General features: G+C 43.6%; 1 protein-coding gene across 11 annotated transcripts in view; it reads right to left on the reverse strand.

Annotated features, from left to right (window-relative positions):
* Positions 1–22,198, reverse strand: part of MAP7 (microtubule associated protein 7) — a 198,533-nt gene that overhangs the window by 18,854 nt on the left and 157,481 nt on the right. For 7 of the 11 annotated variants that reach the window (XM_073575877.1, XM_073575875.1, XM_073575882.1 and 4 more), the window contains 5 exons: positions 19,512–19,625; positions 16,434–16,591; positions 14,976–15,100; positions 7,638–7,915; positions 89–269 (listed from right to left, as the gene is read on the reverse strand). In XM_073575877.1, the coding sequence (XP_073431978.1) occupies positions 89–269; positions 7,638–7,915; positions 14,976–15,100; positions 16,434–16,591; positions 19,512–19,625 (856 nt within the window). The remainder of the gene's footprint in view (positions 1–88; positions 270–7,637; positions 7,916–14,975; positions 15,101–16,433; positions 16,592–19,511; positions 19,626–22,198) is intronic. The other 4 variants (XM_073575878.1, XM_073575876.1, XM_073575885.1 and 1 more) reach the window with 1 other exon arrangement.

Genomic DNA, 22,198 nt, shown 5'->3' on the forward strand with positions numbered 1-22,198 from the left:
CCAATATTTATACAGCGCCAATACATGCCACAAAGATTTTCACATGCTCCAAAATACAGGCATAGGCTATACAGACACCATATTTTACCGTTCTTCCTCTTCTTTTTCTCTCTTTTCTTCCTCTTCCCGCTCTCTTTGTTCTCGAGCGAGTCTTCTCTTTTCCGCAAGAATTCGGGTTGCTTCCCCTGGGTCATTGGTTCTCGCAAATGGCTTGTTTGTCACAGTAGGCGATGCAAGAGTTGGTGTTGGTGGTAATGATGATGGCTCTTCTATAAGAATAATAAAATCAAAAACCAAAAAAAATTAGTTTGGTAATTCTGAGATTTTAGCAAACGTCTAGTTATTAGAACAGTGGAATATTTGGCACGTGCTTGGAGTGTTCTCATGGAGCGTGCGTTGATATATTTAGTTTTTAATTGTGTGCTTGACTTTTTGTTGTAAAAAAGCCATGTTACATGTAAAAACCCCAGGGAGAAGATTGTCACCAGGGTGCATTTGTTTGATAACAGGTACAAAGTACGGTATACAATGTGAAGGAGGCAATTTTATGGTTACATGGTTAAAAAAGGTATGGTTGTATGCATTGTATTCAACCATTAGGGTTACAGAGACAACATGTAATTTGGCCACCAATAAACCACAATATCATAATATCTCTAATAATAAAATAAACGATTGACAGTAATTTTGTATTTCTTCCATTTTCTTAATGTTGCACCAACAGTTGTCTCCTTCTCACCCAGCATCTTACATATGGTTTTGTAGCCCATTCCAGCTTTGTGCAGGTCTATGTTCTTGTTCATGACATCCTTAGAAAGCTCCTTGGTCTTGCCCATGTTGTAGAGGTTAGAATCTGACTGACTAATTGAATCTGTGGACAGGAGTCTTTTATATAAAGGTGACTATGTAAGACAACTCTCTTTAATGCAGCTAGCGAGTTGATTATTAGAGTCTAACTGGTCTGTAGGAGCCAGAACTCTTAATGGTTGGTAGGGAGATCAAATACTTATTTCTCACTGCAAAATCCAAATAAATTTATATAATTTATACAATGTGATATTCAGGATTTTATTTTTGATATTCTCTCAAATTATAGACTGCTTGTGTCTTTGTCAGTGGGCAAACTTACAAAATCAGCAAGGGATCAAATAATTATTTCCTTCACTGTATGTATGGGAGAGCCTGCAGCAATGGCTGATTGCCAAACGATCAGCCAATGGTCATTTAATATGTATTGCGGGCTTAAGAGCCATTCACAGCTAATATAAAGAGATCAATTTTGATCAACAGATGAAGTCAACTCTCCGTGAATGTATTTTAAGTAGTTTAACACAACTCACTCCCAGTTGGCTGTCCATATGAATTCTTGCAAGAAAAACATGGATTTTTGTGAGTACTCACCGTAAAATCCTTTTTTCCGAGACGCTCATTGGGGGACACAGAGACTGTGGGTATGTGCTACTGCCGTCTGGAGGCTGACACTAGGCATACAAAAAACAAATTAGCTCCTCCTCCGCCGCATACACCCTCGCCCCGATAGCGGGCGGAAACCAGTTTAGTGCAAAAGCAGTAGGAGAACATCCAAAAATTAGCCTTAATGCAGAAAATCATATGTCTGAAAAAGGACCACCCAACATTAAATAAGGAATTATATTAATTAAATAAACAAGAGCCAACTGGCTATCAGGGTGGGTGCTGTGTCCCCCAATGAGCGTCTCGGAGAAAAGGATTTTACGGTGAGTACTCACAAAAATCCATGTTTCTCCTTCGTCTCATTGGGGGACACAGAGACTGTGGGACGTCCTAAAGCAGTCCATGGGTGGGAGGACAACTCACCGATCCAAGCCGCATGCCCTCCTGTCTAAAGGTGTGCTACTGCTGCTTGGAGAATCTTCCTACCCAGGCTCGCATCCGACGAGGCCTGAGTATGCACATTGTAATGCTTACAAAAAGTGTGCAGGCTGGACCAGGTTGCTGCTTTGCATACCTGCTCTGCCGAAGCCTGGTGCTGAGGCGCCCAAGAGGCGCCCACTGCCCGAGTAGAGTGCGCCCCTATCCCTGTTGGAATCGGTGCTCCTCTAATATGGTAAGCCTCCTGAATATTTAGGCGAATCCATCTGGCTATGGTTGATCGTGAGGCTGCGAGACCCTTCCTGCTCCCTTCCGGAATCACAAACAACGAGTCCGTCTGGCGAAAAGGTGCTGTCCTTGACACGTACCTCCTGAGAGCTCTTACCAGATCTAAAGAGTGGAGCGCCCTTTCCACTCTGTGTACTGGCGCTGGACAAAACGAAGGCAGAACAATGTCCTCATTAATATGGAAAGAGGACACGACCTTCGGCAGAAAAGGCGGCGGTGGTCTAAGGACTACTTTATCCTTAAAAAAAAGTCAGAAAAGGAGCTCTGCAAGATAATGCTCCTAACTCCGAGACCCGCCTAATGGAAGTTATGGCTACCAAGAATACAACCTTCCTGGAGAGATGCGACAATGAAATTTCCTGTAATGGTTCAAACGGGGCTTCCTGTAGGGACACCCAGGACCAGGTTAAGGTCCCAGGCGTCTATGGGTGCTCTATAGGGGGGCACCAAATGAGAGACCCCCTGAATGAACGTCCTGGCCTGCATATTGGTAGCGATCTTTCGCTGAAAAAGGACCGACAAGGCCGAAATCTGCCTCCTAAGAGAACCCCACTCGCTCCAGCACATACCTGAGGTACTCTGTTTAAGACGGTGCAGGCACCCTAGCTCCGACCGCCTTGCCGGGGCGAGGAGAGGGACCGTCTGCCGCCCTGCAGCACCGCCGTCAAGCGTTGGTGGAGTCATGGGGGCCGCACAGACTAGTCTTGTGCCTCTGTGCAAGCCCATGGTTTCAATACCTAGGGGTGGACAGGGCTAAGTCTGGCCTAATGTCCCACGTCGCGGGAGAGGAAACGTGGAGGGACACTCGCACGTGGTCGCCCGTTGCTGGTTTGGGGAAATCGGATCCTTTCAATAGGATGCGTTGCACCTGTCTTATCTTCATAAAACAAAAAAACAAAGAAAAAAAAAAATAGATGTCTGGGGAAAAGTCCCAGATATGTCCCTCGATGCGTGAAAGGATACGCGGAGGCGATACTCAACGCGTGCTCGCCCGTTGTTGGTTTGAGGAGATCGGACCCTTTCTATAGGATCCGTCGACCCTGTCTCATCTTCATGGTAAACTAGAGAAAAATAGTCTGGAGAGATCCAGACTGCGTGTGCCTCCATAAGACACTAAGCAAAAAACTGGTTTCCGCCCGCTATCGGGGCGAGGGTGTATGCGGCGGAGGAGGAGCTAACTTGTTTTTTGTATGCCTAGTGTCAGCCTCCAGACGGCAGTAGCACACACCCACAGTCTCTGTGTCCCCCAATGAGACGAAGGAGAAAGTGAATGTTACAAGATAAGTGGCATTATAGTAAAAACGTGAGCCCTTTCAAAGTGATGCCCGACACTATCACACTCCAGACCACCTGCCTGATGGTTCCCACATTCTAATTTCCTCCATTTTCTAAGGGCCCCGTCACACATAGCGACTGACCAGCGATCCCGACAACGATATCACCTTGTCAGGATCTCTGGTGAGTCGCTATGTGATCGCTGGCGAGCTGTCAAACAGGCAGCTTCACCAGTGATCAGGACCAGTGACATGCGGGTAACAAGCGACACATGTTGCTTAGTTACCCACAGTGTATCTTAGTTACTAGCGCACTGATGCAGGGAGCAGGTAACCAAGGTACACATCGGGTTTCTAAGGGGTGCGCAGCACTTAGAAACCCGATGTGTACCTTAGTTACCAGATCCTGCTCACTGGTCGCTGGTCTCCCGCCTGTCACACGTAGCGATGCGTGCTGACCAGCAACCCCAAAAATGTCCAGACATTTCAACAGCGATCAGCGATACTCGGCAGGGGGGCCGGTCGCTGATAGCTGTCACACACAGCAATCTCGCTGGTGAGATCGCTGTGGCATCACAAAACTATTGACTCAGCAGCAATCTCGCTAGCGAGATCGCTGTGTGTGGCGGGGGCTTAAAGGCCCCTTTACATTTAGCGATGCACCAGCGATCCCGACAATGATACGACCCGGTCAGGATCACTGGTGCATCGCTAAATGGTCGCTAGTGAGCTGCCACACAGGCAGATCTCACAGCGATGCAGCAGCGATACAGCGGTTGTTACTTACCTTTCAGACACGGCGATCCTGACGTCCTCCCGTCCGCGTCCACGCGTCGCTCGTCAGGGCCAGCAGGAAGCGCCCGACGAGAAATGGAGCTGCCCGATCTCGCGCGATCAACGACATACAGCGGGGGAGCCGGTCGGAGGCAAGTATCATACTTAGCGATATCGCTAGCAATATCGCTGCTGCGTCACCAAATCGGTGATGGTTTAGCGATATTGCTAGCGATATCGCTATGTGTAAAACCCCCTTAACACTGCACCACTTGAGGAGATCACATTCCTGTGCTAATTAGCAGCAACTTCTAAAATGAGGACTGGGCCACCAACATAAGGAGCATAAATATCATTAGGATTAAATCATTAACAGTCTGAGTATTTCTAAATAATCGCTTTAAACAAATACTCAGAACCTTAATGATTTAATCCTAGTGATATAAGATGTAAAAATGTAAATGCCTCATGTGGTCCTCCATGTGTGACTCTGTTGACCCTACATTGTTTTTAAATTGTTTAATTCAATAAAGTTTATGAAGTTTAGAGATTATATCCACCTTTTGGTTGCTTTGGTGAGGACTAGACCAACCAGATATAACGTCCTCTATTCAGGGTCGCCATAGTAGCTGCAGAAGCTTGTACTCCAGTGCAGCCTACTAATACTAATGGTAACTAAGTCCCTAAATGTAATGCTAAAGTTGAATCTACAATTTATGTATTGCTTACAAATCATGGCCAGAAATATTATTAAAAATGCAATATTACTTAAATGGGTTGTCCAGATTTATGACTGATGACCTATCATTTGGATAGGTAATCAATATCAGATTGGTTGGGTCCGAAACCTGTCACCACCACCAATCAGCTTTTTTCACCTCTGGATAGATGTAAACATAGAATGGAACTGGAACACCACAGCTCCGATTGCTGAAAACTGCAGCTGTGCAATTGAAAAGGAGCTGTGCTGCAGTTCTTGGCAAAGGCCACTACATAGTTGCCAGGAATTGTTCCAAGGTACAGTGTATTTACATCTGTCCAACACTGGAGCTAAAAACAGTTGATGGTCAGTCACCCACTAAACTTATAGTGATGACCTACCCTAGGAGCATACATAGAAAACAAGGGGCCCAACCATTGCACTCATAAAGTATGATGCCAACAAAAGTACACCACAAACGCCATACAATACCCCAACAGTGAATTCCTCCACAGTACCCTCCACATGCACAGTATGATTATCCTACTATAACCCACCTTAACTCCCCCGGCAAAGTATGGTGACCCCAGCACAGTATGATCCCCCAACTGTGACCCCCACACAGCACTCCATGCAGTATAATGGCCTACATACAGTATAATAGCCCACACTATCCCTCCAATCAGTATAATTGCCTCCACACAGCCCTCAACATAATATGTTGGGCCCTACACAAAACTTCACACTGTATAACTTTCTTGCATAAAGTATAATTGTCCCCACATAGCCCTCCATAAAATATAAAGGTTTCCACATAAGCGTCCAAATATTATAATGGCCCCCACATAGCCCTCAAGCTATTATAATATCCCTCCATATAGTATACTGGGCCCACATAGCCCTATATGCTGTATACTGGACCCCACATAGCCTTTCATGGGCCTCACATAGCCCTGCATACAGTATAATCCAATTCACATTGCCCTCCATACAGTATAATGTGCCCCACATTACCCTTCATATAGTATAATGTGCCGTACATTGCCCTCCATACAGTATACTAAACTATTAATATCTGCAACAGGCAATAGAATGCTGAAAAGGTCCCACCTATTTGATGTGTTGTTGCTGAGACATCATCTTTTATCACTATGCAACTGACCTATTGCAGGCTACGTGGAGGACGCTGCCTGGACGATAAGGCTGTGTTCACACACAGCGGTTTTTTTAGCGGTATTTTTAGCGGTTTTTCCAATAAAACTGCTAAAAATAAGCTTCCCATTAATTTCTATACATTTTGCACTTTGTGCATACTGATGCGTTTTTTACCGTGAAAAAAACGCATTGCGGTAAAAAATGCAGCATGCTCATTAATTTCGCAGATTTTTCCGCGTTTCTGGCTATTTCTATGCGTTTTGAAAACGCGCAGAAAAAAAAAGCATAAAAACTGCGCGTTTTCTGCGCAAAAACCGCACAGAAAACGAGTGGAAAACACGCAGGAAAAAAACACGAGGTTTCTGGGAAGGGAGTCAGGTTTTTCAGCAGAAATTTTCTGCTACGTGTGCACTTAGCCTAACTCTGTCTCCAGAGACTATTTTACATGAAGTGGAGTCACCAGTGAGACAAGTGGCTGATGCAGAACAGCAGAAATGAAATTTGTCATCTTGCAAACACATTTTTTTTGCTTCTCTCTCAGCTGTATGGCAACAATATCGCAATCCTGTTTGCCTGTGAGCTGGAAGCTGAGAGAAACCTGCAGATGTGTCAGTTATAATCACACACAGCTCTGCAGCGAGATCAGGAGAGCAGGGAGCGGCCATTACACATTACACTGGTAACTATTACATATCAGACTGGTAACTCCCTCTTCTATTTAAAATAAGCTCTGGAGACAGAGTTAAGGCCTCGTCACACTTAGCGATCTCGCTAGCGAGATCGCTGCTGAGTCACAATTTTTGTGACACAACAGCGATCTCACCAGCGAGATCGTTGTGTGTGTGACAGCGATCAGCAACCCGCCCCCCTGCCGGTTTCGCTGCTGGAAAGGCCAGGACTTTTTTTTGGTCGCTGGTCTCCCACTGGCCACCACGCATCGCTGCGTGTGACAGGCGGGAGACCAGCGATCTGCTGGTAACTAATGTACACATCGGGTATCCAAGGGACGTGCGTCCCTTAGATACCCGATGTGTACGTTAGTTACCAACGCGCTGATGCAGGGAGCTGGTAACTAACGTACACATCGGGTATCTAGGGACGCACGTCCCTTGGATACCCGATGTGTACGTTAGTTACCAGCTTCCTGCATCAGCGCGCTGGTTACTAACGTGCACAGCGACGCCGGGCGTTGCTGTGCTGATCGCTGGTGAAGCTGTCTGTGTGACAGCTCACCAGCGATCACATAGCGATTCACCAGCGATCCTGACACACTGATATCATTGTCAGGATCGCTGGTGAGTTGCTATGTGTGACTCCAGTCTTATCTTCCAGGCACCATCTGCTCCAGAACCTGGAAGAGGTCATATATATAAAGTGATAAAAGATGATTTCTCGGCACAACACATCTGATTTGAGTCACACAGGTAGGACTTTGTTCAGCATTCTATAACCTGTATACACATATTAATTGTTTAGATATGTCAAATGTGGTGACAGATTCCCTTTAAAATGAAATACATAAGCACCTAAAAAAAAACAAACATCTAACATTTTGAGTCAATGATACAGGCAGACTCAAGCAATTATCTCTGTACCTTGCATAGTTTCAGGAGGACTTGGACTACAAGGCTTTTCTTCACTAGATACTTCTGCATTTGCTGCTGGTGGTGCTGGTGGATCTTTTTCTTCTACCCTTTCTTTTTCAGTGGGATTGGCTGGTTTGTCTCCCTGTTTTTTCTTGGAGTCTTCCTTGCTGTCTTTTTTTACTGGTCGGACATTTCCTGGTGAGGGCGGACGTTGAGGGGTAGTGGCCGCCTTGATAGAACTATTAACAATAGCTGGTACTGGCATGGGTGATGATTTATATGAAGATCTGAAAACCATATGAACGCTTGGGTTAACAATAACATCAGTCTATGTTAGGGTATTTTTTTTTTTTTTTTACAACACTAAGGCTGGTTTCACATTTGCGTTTTTTAGCGCTGGAAAAAAACGCATACGTGCGCATGCGATTTTTCCCCTATATTTAACATGGGTGCGCATACCTGCGCGCTTGTAAGCGCATGTATGCGATTTTCATGCGCTGCGTTTTTTTGGGGTGTGCGTTGGTATTTTCCAGACGCAGCATGTTGCATTTTTTGGCCCTGGAAAAAAATCGCATCCGCACGTATGCGCACGTTTTGCGCTAAAAATGGCCATTATAGCCTATGGATGCGCATACGTGCGCACTGGCATGCGCAGGTATGCGTTTTTTTAGCGCTGCGTTTTTTGGGTGGTGTCCACTTTTTATCCTAGTTAGAATCTTCTAAAGTAAAAAAAAAAAAAAGTCTATATAAAGGAGGTGCCTGCCAAAACTCTGCCACTATTACACTGACAGATTGAAGAGCAGACAGTCAACCAAGAACCCATTATATCAGCGAAGAATGTGAGTATATTACATTATATGCCTGTCCTTTTAAATGATGTATGTACTAATGATTTTTATTATTTTTACATGCAGTATGTCTTCAGAATCCGAGTATTCCCCATCGCGGCAGGAATTGGCGCAAGCAGACCGTGAGGTGATTATTTTCGTGCATCTGGTAAGTATATCTGCTGCTTCTCCAAATCTCTTACGTTTTTTTCAACTTTCTTAAGGCATCGTCATCATCATCTGCGGACGGGACTAGTGAGGGCGAAGAGCAGGAGCAGCGAAGCCAAGTCCCGGTGGTGATACGGAATGTAAGTATCAAATGATTTGTAATGTTCTTTATTTTTTATCTTCTATTTTTACTCTTTTTTTTGTTTCTTTTTTTGTAACTTTTTATTCAATTTAAATTTGATTATTCTAATGAATGTGTTTTGTCTAGGTTCCACAACGGGATGAAGACGTCTACCTGGATAATGAGCAGCTCATCAGCCTGGTCCAGGAGCGTTCGCCGTTGTGGGACAGCCGTGACCGGCTGTACAAGGACAATGTGGTGACCCGGCGGCTATGGAATGAGGTGGCCGCAGCGTTGATGGATGGCTGGGACAGCGCCACAGCATCCTCCAAAAAGGCGTTTAGTGAGTATTTCCCTGCTCTGTATTGTGCCGCAGTGACTGTTGTCCTTGACGGCACTGTTGGGTTTCGTGCTAGGCGTATTCTAGCAGGAAACCCAACAGTGTCATCGGGGTCTACAGTGACTGCTTTGAGTATTGTATTGCTACATTGTGCCGCAGTGACTGTTGTCCTTGACGGCACTGTTGGGTTTCGTGCTAGGTGTATTCTAGCAGGAAACCCAACAGTGTCATCGGGGTCTACAGTGACTGCTTTGAGTATTGTATTGCTACATTGTGCCGCAGTGACTGTTGTCCTTGACGGCACTGTTGGGTTTCGTGCTAGGCGTATTCTAGCAGGAAACCCAACAGTGTCATCGGGGTCTACAGTGACTGCTTTGAGTATTGTATTGCTACATTGTGCCGCAGTGACTGTTGTCCTTGACGGCACTGTTGGGTTTCGTGCTAGGTGTATTCTAGCAGGAAACCCAACAGTGTCATCGGGGTCTACAGTGACTGCTTTGAGTATTGTATTGCTACATTGTGCCGCAGTGACTGTTGTCCTTGATGGCACTGTTGGGTTTCGTGCTAGGTGTATTCTAGCAGGAAACCCAACAGTGTCATCGGGGTCTACAGTGACTGCTTTGAGTATTGTATTGCTACATTGTGCCGCAGTGACTGTTGTCCTTGACGGCACTGTTGAGTTTCGTGCTAGGCGTATTCTAGCAGGAAACCCAACAGTGTCATCGGGGTCTACAGTGACTGCTTTGAGTATTGTATTGCTACATTGTGCCGCAGTGACTGTTGTCCTTGACGGCACTGTTGGGTTTCGTGCTAGGCGTATTCTAGCAGGAAACCCAACAGTGTCATCGGGGTCTACAGTGACTGCTTTGAGTATTGTATTGCTACATTGTGCCGCAGTGACTGTTGTCCTTGACGGCACTGTTGGGTTTCGTGCTAGGTGTATTCTAGCAGGAAACCCAACAGTGTCATCGGGGTCTACAGTGACTGCTTTGAGTATTGTATTGCTACATTGTGCCGCAGTGACTGTTGTCCTTGACGGCACTGTTTTTTTTTATCAACAGTGGACAAAGTCCGAACACGTTGGCGTTCGATCAAGGACCGCTTCAACAGTGATGTTCGTGCTGAGGGCCAGGTTCGCAGTGGATCTGCGTCAAGGACCAGAACTAGATACCGTCACTATCACGCGTTGCAGTTCCTAAGACCGGTCCTTGCCACAAGATCGTAAGTATTATACATTTTGGGTTTTTATTTTTATTAATCTGTGTTTTTCTAATCCACAGCTGATGCTTCTTGTAAAGGCATGGTAGTAATGATTTTACTTTCTTCCACAGCACCTGGAGCAGCACCCTGCAACCTGGCCCTGGAGCGGTCCTTCCTCGGACGTCCTCTGACCCGTCCCAGCCATCCGACAGCCAGGAAGCACCTTGCAGGTCAACCACACACACAGCTGGTGACCAGGAAGCTGGGCCATCAGGTGTTCCCCTGTCCCAGGTCTCTGCCACTGGTTATGCGGGCACTACCCGCCAGCGGCAGAGGGCCTTGGACAGGAATGTCTTGCCCGAGTTTATGCATTTGAGCGAGACATTTAATTCCAGCCTCAAGTCACTGTCCGACAGAGTTGAAAGCGGTTTTGCACTCATGGAACGTGGTTTTAACCACTTTGAACACCGCTTCAATTCTGTAGAACAGCGCCTTGACCGTCTGGAGGCCGACCTCAACAGACCAGCACACCATTTTTTTAGTAAGATTGAAAAGGGCATGGCGGAACACCTTAGTCCTGATCAACAGCTGAATGTGCTGCAGGCCTGCAACAATGCTTTCTTGCAGGCTATGCAGCATAATCGGTACGGTCAGCAGTCAGTGGTGTCCTTTCCACCTGTGCCACCATTGACTCGCTTCACCTCACTACCTACTTGTGCTGCATACCACTGCACGGACACCTCTATTCAAAGCCAGGACACCCACCGTTACACCACCACAAGTCTGAGTGCAGCTGGTCACTTCACCGACACCACCATGGCAAGCGCTGCTCCTGTCTGGAGCACCACCGCCAATCCCATGCATGCGTGGAGCTCAGCCACCACTAGGCAAACATGGAACAGCCCTGCCGCTACAACAACATGTAGTAGCCCTGCCACCACCACTCTGCAAACCTGGACCATCACTGCCGCCACCAGTCCTCCTGCAAGGACGAGCACTGACAATGAAGAGCAGCAGCAGCCACCTCAGCAGCAGCAGCCACCTCAGCAGCAGCCGCCACCTCAGCAGCAGCCGCCACCTCAGCAGCAACCACCTCAGCAGCAGCCACCTCAGCAGCAGCCGCCACCTCAGCAGCAGCCGCCACCTCAGCAGCAGCCGCCACCTCAGCAGCAGCAGCCGCCACCTCAGCAGCAGCAGCCATACCAGCAGACGGGGGACCTACATTCCATATTTGCCCCTAGTTCAAGGCGAAATCAATCAAGGCGGGCATTGGGCCAAAGTCGGTCCAGGCACACAAGCCTACGGCGACATGCCATTACAACTAATGTACCAGAACAGATTTCCTCTCCTACAAGTGTTCCTAGTTTAATTCCCTTAACTGGACTACCTTCCCCCACAAGTTTTGTTGCCCCTTCCCCTCAAACACCGTCTTCAACTGCAAGTGTTGCATATTCCCTGCACACCCCCAAATTGAAACCATCTGCCCCCAAACGCCGTAAAAAATAATTTTTAGGTTTATTTTTGTGATAAAAAATAAATTTACATTTGTGGTTCACCATTACTAAGTTTCATTAATGTTGTTTGCGCCGCTCACACACACTGATGGGTAAATACATGTTAAAAACCAACCCAAGGCCTAGTATAGTCATATGTGAAATAACATGGACTAGTATAGTCATTCCAAGGCCTAGTGTAATAACTCTAGTTTTACCAACTAGAATCTGGTTTCATGAAAAACAAACTGTTGAAACTTGTCTAAAAAAATAAGTTTCTTTCTAGTTTCACCAGTTTGTTTTTTGTGAAACAAGATGCTAGTTGTTAAAAATCGAGTTATTACAGTAGGCCTTGGTATGACTATACTAGGCCGTGGTATTTCACATATTACTATACTACTAGCCCCAAGGCCTACTATACTCATATTTGAAATACCACGGCCTAGTATAGTCATTCCAAGGCCTAGTGTAATAACTCTAGTTTTACCAACTAGAATCTGGTTTCATGAAAAACAAACTGTTGAAACTTGTCTTAAAAATAATTATCTTTCTAGTTTCACCAGTTTGTTTTTTGTGAAACAAGATTGTTAAAAATCGAGTTATTACAGTAGGCCTTGGTATGACTATACTAGGCCGTGGCATTTCACATATTACTATACTACTAGCCCCAAGGCCTACTATACTCATATTTGAAATACCACGGCCTAGTATAGTCATTCCAAGGCCTAGTGTAATAACTCTAGTTTTACCAACTAGAATCTGGTTTCATGAAAAACAAACTGTTGAAACTTGTCAAGTTTCACCCGTTTGTTTTTTGTGAAACAAGATCCTAGTTGGTAAAAATCGAGTAGGCCTTGTTATGACTATACTAGGCCGTGGTATTTCACATATGACTATACTAGTAGGCCCAAGGCCTACTATACTCATTTGAAATACCACGGACTAGTATAGTCATTCCAAGGCCTAGTGTAATAACTTGTAAGTTGGAATGGAGCAGATTACATTCATCCACTCAATGCTGACTTGTATTCCCCATGGACTTTCATTGGGGTTGGGTTTTGAGGGTTGTGTTTTGAGAAAATCACATGAAATCACATACTTTGTTTTCAACTAGTTGCACAACTTTCTCTTGAAAAAAAATGGTTTCCTGATTCATGGCCTGCAGCTTTGCTCGTTCCAATATATTTCACGCAGACTAGCAATGCTGCATTTTAACTCATATGTGTATTTACCTGCCCAGGTGTGTGAACATCAAAAAATTCAGTTATACATGGGAAGTTTTTTATTAAATTGGAGTTTAAAAAATATAGTGCACTCAGTAATGGTATCAAATAAGGTTTCAAATAAGGTTTTTTATTACCATAAACAAACAAAAACATTACACCATTTCATCTTGCCAGTGCACCCGTCCTACATCAGAAATAAAGTAGGCCGCAAATTGGTCCCTCATTTGGCCAACTTCAACGGATGACCTGAGAGTGTGCTGAGTGAATTCAGGCAATGGGTTAGGAGCATCATCGTCCAGTTCAAAGGTCGGGTGCTCTTTAGCCATCACAAAGTTATGTAGAACCACACAGGCCTTCACCACCTCATCGACTGTTTCAAGTTTAAGATTAATGGCCGTGCCCAGAATTCGCCATCTGGAAACAAGAATCCCAAAAGCACACTCGACAGTTCTTCTGGCCCTGGTCAGCCTGTAATTAAATATTTTTTTGGTGTGGTCCAAGTCCCGGCTGGAGTAGGGTTTCAGTAAGTTTCCGCACATTTGAAAAGCCTCATCGCCAACCATTACAAAGGGCAGTGGCGGAGCTTCGGTGTGAGGAAGAGGCCGTGGCATAGGGAAATTAAATTGGTTGCCATACAACCTCCGGCCCATGTCTGAGTTTTTAAAAGCCTGTGAGTCATTACCACGGCCAAATGCTCCAATGTCCACTGCTACAAACATACATCCGGCATCCGCAATCGCAATGAGTACTATTGAAAAGTACTTTTTGTAATTATAGTACTCAGATCCCGTTCTTTGGGGTTTGATGATCCGTATGTGTTTACCATCAACAGCTCCCAAACAGTTGGGAAAATTGCATACTGTCCAGAATTTGTCAGCAATTTCCATCCACTTTTCAGCGGTGGGCAGGGGCATAAATTCTGGGCAAAGAACATTCCAGAGAGCCAGGCAGGTGTCAGCAACAATTCCAGACAAGGTAGAGATTCCAATACGGTACTGGAAGTGTAGTGAAGATAGGGTTTCTCCAGTCGCCAGGAATCTGTGAACAGACAAAGAAGTAAAATTAATATTTATGTATATTATTTTAAAAAACTATAAAATAAAATATTAGTACATTTACGAAAACTAATTACCCAAGGTTTTGAATACTAAATTTAAAAAAAACCCATCAGACCGCACCCCTTGGTTTTTAAAACATACCGTAATGTCACCAGTAGCCGTTCCTCAGGAGGAATCGCACGACGGAGCTGTGTGTCCTGTCTCCGGATGGATTGTTGGACACGAGCAAGCAAATCCAAGAAACTTTCGTGGGACATCCGGATATAATCTGTAAATTTCTCCGGGTTTGCCTGTAGCTCGCTGTAGAGGGTGTGGTATGCCCCACGGCTCTCCCGGAGTTCAACAATCGGATGTATCCACATACGCCGCCGTCTTCGCTGCCTCTCTCTCTTCCTTTGTTCATGGCAAGCAACTGCATACGCCTGAGCCATCGCGATGTCCAAATCCAAGTTGAAGTGAAAACTCTTCCAGCGCAGATCCATGGTCACGAGAAGAATCAAGCAAATGTGAAGAATACTGTAGACAGGGTCTATATATATTAACATACCACACCCACAATGAAGTCCCATTGGTCTTGTGTGTTGTTGAATGGTTGTTTTTTCTTTTTTGTGGGGTTTTTCCAAAATCTGTAAAAAAACGCAAACGCACAAAAAACGCATACAAACGCGCAAAAACGCTGCGTTTTTTTCCTGCATGCGCATTAAAATGCTGGAAAAAAACGCAGCGTTTGTATGCATTTGTATGCGTTTTTTTTTATGCGTTTTTTTGCGGGAAAAACGCGCTGCAAAAAAAAGCAAGTGTGAAACTAGCCTGAAAAATAATAGCAGTGGTTTAAAAAAAAAAAATAATAATAATAAATAAATAAATATATATATGATATAGACAATCACAGTATTAACATAAATTTCACTTACCCTCCAGATGTAGGTGCTGGTGATTTTGGCTTAGATAAATTAGGAGAGATTACTCTCTTTATAATAGATATAGGTGTTAATAATACATTCTCCCTATCGGTCTCACGTTTTTCTCTTTTCTCCATCTAATGAGAAAAGAAAAAGTTAGCAATTTAGGCAGTTTTTGCATCACCTATGAAATATCTTTTCTTTTACATATCAAGATCAAAATAAAGATTTAAAGGGACTGACTCATTGTTTCAATTAGGTTTTTTTTTTTTATTAAATACATTATAAAAAAAATGTGGGTAAAGATTTTGTTTGTCCATATCACAATCTTTATTTAAAATAAGAAATCTTGCAATTGTCCTGTGTGTAATACGGCTATAATACCATTGCTACTGGACCTCAAGAAGAGGGCTTTACATTAGTGGTCAAGAAGGGACATATTTCAAACAGTGGCGGGGCACGGGTTGTCAGATCCCAGGGCAAAGCAAATATTTTGTGCCCCTTAACTCTTGGACAATTAGACAAATTTTAAAAATAATGATACATTGTTATATATTTTAATTTTTGTTTTACTTCTTTTTTTATTACATTATTGTGTTTTATTAGGCAACTATTTATTTGCCTTCGCCCTAAAGCTAACACTATTCCTAATCTTAAGTCCTAACCCGGATCCTAGTTAGGGTTATAAAAGTAATGTAAAAAGGTAGGGGGCAATTCATTAAGTTGTTTACGACACAATTGTGGAGTAAACACCTTATAAAAGGTCACAATATTTTTGCACAACATTTGTGTTTTGTTTTTGCTTTTCTTTTCCTACACTTGGTTACATTTTGGACAGCTCCCCAAGGGAATCACGGTCTCTCTCCTCACAAAATGACAAATATGAAGAGAGGTGGTGAGTTGGGGGAGAGTACAGAGCAGCCGATATCATCTCAGTTGCTGCCTATGCAGAACACTGTAGTCAAGATAAGTATGTCATCTGCTGTTAAGTCCTTCAAAAGCAGGGACCGAGATGACAGGGCCACGTCATCATACTGAGAGCTTTGTTATCTCAGTCGCTGCCTATGTTAAGTGAATAAGCCAATGACAAACTCATCTCGATGTCTGCCCTCTGCATAGGAACTTGTGGTGGCGACCTAGATGACAAAGCAGTCTTCTTTCTTTCTTTGACTGGAGCCTTAAAATGCTTATGATAATAAGAGGACTATGTTTCCTTTCTGACATGAATTTTCACAACAAATACACCAGCTTCATCATGTATTAGATACATTTCATAGTGTATACAATTTGCATTGTGAAATCTGGTACCAGATCTTCTTTAATTGATGCCAAGTGTCTAAAGTTTCGTAAAAAGGAATGACAATTTCCTTTCCTGGTCCTTTGACTAATAACTCATTAGGAATATACCCCCCCAAAATATTGAAATCTTCCATATTTTACTCTGCATAATATAAGAGGTTGAATACTTACACTGCCGGGTCCTCCAAAGTGTGTGGTCCTCCGTCTCGCTATTACTTCTGGTGTGCTGAAAAAAAGTTTTGCCTTCTCGGAACTTTTGCTGATTTGAGTCTTGGAGGGCTGGGGAGTTATGGGGCTGCAAGATGCTGAACGAGGACAAATGGGGATAACTAGGGTGTTTGTTTTTTGTTTTTTTAAACATGGAGTTGAAGATGTGAATAAGAAAATGCCAGAAGCAGGAAGCAGGAGAAGAAAAAAGAAGGGAAGAAGAGTAGCCCGTTAAAACCAGCAAGGCTTATATTTACACCAAAACCATCGCTGTTGGCTCATCAGGGATATTAATATTAGTAAAGACCTCTTCTTTCCTGGGTGTGGAGGGCTTCAATTGAAAGAGACCCAGGAGAATTACTGTACATCTAGGTATACTCAATCTGGGTTTTAGACATAATGTAACAATAGATCCAATTTTTCATGATTCCCTCCCCTGATCACCAACAGATTGAGGGGAGTACTGATCTGATTGACAGCAGCTAATAGTGACGGTTTAGGAATGATCTGAAGCAGAAATCCTATGATCCCATAAGTATTCTAGAATTAACGTATTTTGCGGATTATAGGATGCATCCCAAATTTTGAGGAGAAAAATAAGAAAAAACTTTTTTTTAATAAAATGGTGGTGCTTCTTATAATCCATGCATCTTATTTTTTACTGGGGGTGGTGGCTGCCATGAAGCGGGGTCCCAGGGTCGCTGCTGGAGGAGGCTGGAGTGGGGTGATGCTGCAGGCCGCAGGCTGGGGTGAGGGGGTGTTCAGATGTACGGTGCACTGCTGCGGGTGTCCGGTGCTGCAGGGGTTCTGCCGACATTTTATGAAAGGGCAGAGCCCCCGCAGTTGCATGGTTTCCTATGTGGTGGACTCCAGGAAAATGGCTGCCGGGTGTGGCGCATGCGCAGATGGAGATCTCGGCACCAAGATCTCGGGAGATGAGATTTCAGGCGCTTCTGAACGTGGTAAGCTAACTTCCATTTTCGCTGCGATCTCATCTCCTGAGATCTTGGTGCCGAGATCTCTATCTGCACATGCGTTGTCCCCGGCAGCCATTTTCCCCAGTCCACCCCATAGGAAACCATGCAACTGCAAGGGCTCTGGCCTTTCACAAAATGTCGACAGTCCTCAAAGCACCAGACACCCGCAGCATCGCGCCGCACCTCCGAACACCCCCTCATCCTAGCCTGCAGCGACCCTGGTACCTGTACCAACGCGGGCGGGTAGGTATATCCGCATTATAAAACGCACCCTATTTTCCCCCAAATTTTGGGGGAAAAAAGTGCGTCTTATAATCCGAAAAATACGGTACTTACAAATCAGATATAACTTCTAAACATCAGTTACAAAGAAAATCAATCAATCCTGAAAGTATATGCAACAAAAAAACTAAAAAGCCACAACAGCCAATTGATCAGAAGGACAGACTATATCTACAAGCAAAGCTTAGGCAAGGAGAAACAGTTTGGAAAAAGAAGACAATGCATGAACACAAGATTAATAAATGACCCATCTTTATGTGTAAAGAAAAGTAAATGTTATATCAGGTAAAAAAGACAAAAGAGGTAATCAACATCTCTGTTTTATCTCTTAGAAGAAATAGATAGGATAAAGGAGAACAGACTTGGGCTTGGTTTGTGTTGGGAACATTCTCTACTGATATGTCACTTATTGAAGAGCGCCACCTAAAGCAAATGCTATTTAGAGTACATGTCTGGTATCTTGCAAAGCTTCTATAGCGCTTATTAAACTGGGACATGTCTCAGAACAAGTGGGGGGAAAGTCAAATGAAAAAGCCTTTCAAAAAATATCCTTCTTATTCATAGGTAATAATATTAGCGTAAATATTTACCTGAAGTTATTATCAGATTTTGATCAATGAAGACATTGAATGGGAAACACTTAAAAAATAAAAAAGGATTTTTTTTCCCCATATCGCTTGAGTCTATATGTCGAGAGCAGAACTTTTTATCAGTGGGACATGCACTGGTCAAAACTTTTGACATGCCTCCATGGCATGAGAAAAACCTTTTAAAACTATATTTATACTTCGAGGATAGCACTGTATGCAGCATTATTTTTGGCCATAAAGGGAGTCAGTCACCCCCAAAACTAAACTACTTACATTGTCATATTTGTGGACTTAGCAAATATAAAAATCATAACTGTAGTGAAGTTTTTATTAATAAAACAGCATTTTTTATGCAATTGTGGGAGCTCTAGTGCACACTTGGCATGGCCAAAGGCTCAGTGCAACCATTTGCCCCCTCAATTATCATGCCGTGCCCTTCACCTTATGTTGACTGACAGTGCTTATGTGCCAAGAGCGAGTGCTACCTGAACTGAATCTTCGGCCCTGTGTGTTCACCTAGACAATGCAGGAGACCAGTGAGTGCCAATACAGTGTCAGTGCAGGCACGCTTTCATCCCTCTCTCCAGTCTGCACAGGCCGCTCACTACGTGCACAGAGGGATGAAAGTGAACTGTGTTGGCGCTCGCTGGGTTCTTGCGCACATGCACGTGTATGTTGGTCTTCTACAGAATCACTGAGCATGTGCTGTACTGGAGATTAAATTCAGGAAGTGCTGTCAATCAACATAAGGGGAGGTATGCGCATAATAACGGAGGGGGCCGAACAGGCGATGCATTGAGCAATTTGCCACTTCAGGTGCATACTGGAGGTCCCTCATTTGTGAAAGATGTTATGTCACGCGATCCCTGTGGCCAATCAGCACTGGCTTCTCTCTGCTCTCCTACATATACAATTGTCACTCATAGGATGCGAGAGCTGTGGCTACTCTCCCACCTCCTCTGGAAGTCTTGATTTGTCTGAAAATTGGAGGCATTTGCTATTCTTATTATTAATAAACCTACTACATATTGGGATAGAATCTTGGAGATAGAATTAAACTTTTAAATCCCTGAAAACAATTCCCAATCAAATGATGCATGCAAGAGCTGTAACTGAAGTAGAAATGGTGAATACACAACCACAAACTGGACACATACAGCTCACTGACAACCTGATGTGGTTGTACAAGTTACCTGCGTCTCCGGATAGAGCAGCGGTGCTTTTACTTCTAGCCAGGTAAGAGTGTGTTGGCGTTAGTAGCCGCGACACTACATTGGACTCCCATGGACTAAGTTGTGGTCGTCTCCCTGGTTGTTACAAACACATTATTAGACACAGATCGCTCTAGTAATTTGTCCGAAGGCAGATCGAGTGTTACCTGTGACCTATATTCATGATTCTCATTAAAAAGTATTAATAACTGGCAATATTTAGGAAATTTAATTTGTGTCACAGCTAAAATTACTCCATGATATTAAAAACCCCTATGGACAATCTAACCTAGAAAAACCATGACCTCACAAGGCCTAACACTTAATGGTTTAGTTTACTAACTTTAGAACTAATTGGCAGTACAATACCATTGATGTTAAAGAGGTTTTACGGTTTCAATATCCCGGGTTCCCTGGCAAAACACTGTGCATTACTCATCCTCCCAGTGGCCAGTCTTGAGTATCATCCACGGCTCGTGGTGTCTTATTGTCTGCAGACATTGGGAGCAGTGGTGAAAATTCTGCTTTGGACCTGATTTAGTCAAATAAAGAACCCTTTTTTCTTAAACTGCACCTGGGGACAGGGATTTTCGGAAAGCAGAAAACCTCTTTAAAGCCTGGCTCAACAAAATTTGAAAATGCGGGTTGCCTGGTGCCATGCCCTATATGTTGTTGCCCAAATGCAACAATTTTAGCAGGAAAAGCCCTATCTGACAGATGATATCAGGGGAGAGAGGAATTGAACACGGTAGTTGGAGTTTCAATGCCCGATCATTTTGCATTCTGGAGAGATGAGCCATTTCACATAGGAGTCTGTCAGTGACTTTCTCGACACTGCTCATTAAATGTACATGACCACTAGGATGATGGGTCCGGCTCTGAAAAACAGGTGCTGCAGCCCCTTCTCTCTCAAATCTGCTGCCACTATCTGGCCCGCTAAACTCCTGTGTTTTCTATGAAAGAGCAGCTGACAGACATCTCTGGTGACAGGCCACCATACACATTACACTGTCGGCCAAATCCATCAATATTGGATGATTTGGGCAGATGTTAGTTTAATGTGCATGGAGGTCTTAAAGTTGGCTATTCAGGTGAGATAACTAACGATTGAGCATTCGTTCAGCAGATCGCTATCTCCTGGATTCCCCCCATACTCATAAGTGCTCAGTTTGGTCAAGCATTCATGCAAGAAGTTCAGCAGTTGAAATTTCAACATCACAATCCTTTTCTTCCCCATCATTTGTTGTGAAGAGTCAGGAGGCTTTCATACACATTGGATGTTTGACAGCTCCTGCTAAAAATTGATGGGACCAGCCAACTTTAATCTAGTGTGCATAAGGACCTTAAAGGGAATCTGTCAGTAGGATCAACCCTCCTAAATGGTCTATTTTGCATGCAGGTCATAAAAAGCTAAATAAAATAATACCTTGATATCTGTGATCCTATGTCTCATTTCAGACAAATACACATTTTTCTTACATGTAAATGAGCTGTTAAGATCTATGAGCCAGACTCTGATCTCCTTCAGTATCTGTCTCCAGCTTATATTAATTAAAAGGGGGGAGTTACCAGTGTAAACCAAGTAATGACTGACAGTCTGCTCTCATAATCACACACAGCTCTGCTGTGAGATCAGAACTAACAGACCTGCACATAGATCTTAACAGCTCTTTTGCATCAAAGAAAAACGTAGCTTTCTCTGGAGTAAGACATCGGAACTCAGATAACAAGGTACTTAATTCAACTTTCTATGACCTGCATGCCCATATAGATGGCTTAAGAAGGTTGATCTTATTGACAGATTCCCTCAGATTCTCTCTATACACTGAACGATAACTGAAAACATGCCGTGGAACCCCGCGACAGAAAGAGTGAGGCTGCCAAGAGGAATAAAGTTCAAAACACCATTAACCTGCAGACTAACTGCATATCTGCAGGTTAATGGCGTCATTTTACATGACAGGTTCCCACTAATGGTTGGAACCCAATCATAAAGAGATAGTATATACACATGGCATTTGCCCCCACTTTATGAGTTAGAAATACCCTTTTAACATCAATGATGGACCTTTATTTAAGAACAATGCAAAAAGGTTGGACTGTGTGAAAGATTTAGATACGCTACACTTATAGTAAAATTCCAGCATAGTATAGTGTGAAATTCTTTCTGCAACTAAAGAATGGCTCATACATGAAAATGAGGTTACTTCTATCACATGTACAGGGTTTCCATGTGCCCTATTTAGATGAATAGGACAGATACAGAAATTAAAAAAAAAAAAAATAGCCTAAAAAATGAATATACCCAACTGGTTATATACTACTCAACCCTGCTAGAGGTGTGATATATACAGGTAATAATCCCTTAAACTAATGAATTACAAATAGTAATATTTAATGTACTGTAAATCCCACCACAAGCCAGCAAGAGGGAACTGACATAGTAAGAGGCAAACATAGATTTCGGAAAAATATGTATGGTAAAACCCATAGATATTAGTCGTATAAGCAAACTGCCATTTACAACATGCATGCTGAATTCACAAATGTGAAGTAGGTTGATGACTATTTGCTTCTGCAAATGGTAACAAAAAATGACGTTTTGCTAGCGGATGAAAGGATGGGCACAATGATTATGACGATTCACATCACAGAACAGTAATCTATTC

Source organism: Dendrobates tinctorius, unplaced genomic scaffold, assembly GCF_039654945.1.
Source record: "Dendrobates tinctorius isolate UK_male_01 unplaced genomic scaffold, ASM3965494v1 ptg000046l, whole genome shotgun sequence".
NCBI lineage: Eukaryota > Metazoa > Chordata > Amphibia > Anura > Dendrobatidae > Dendrobates > Dendrobates tinctorius.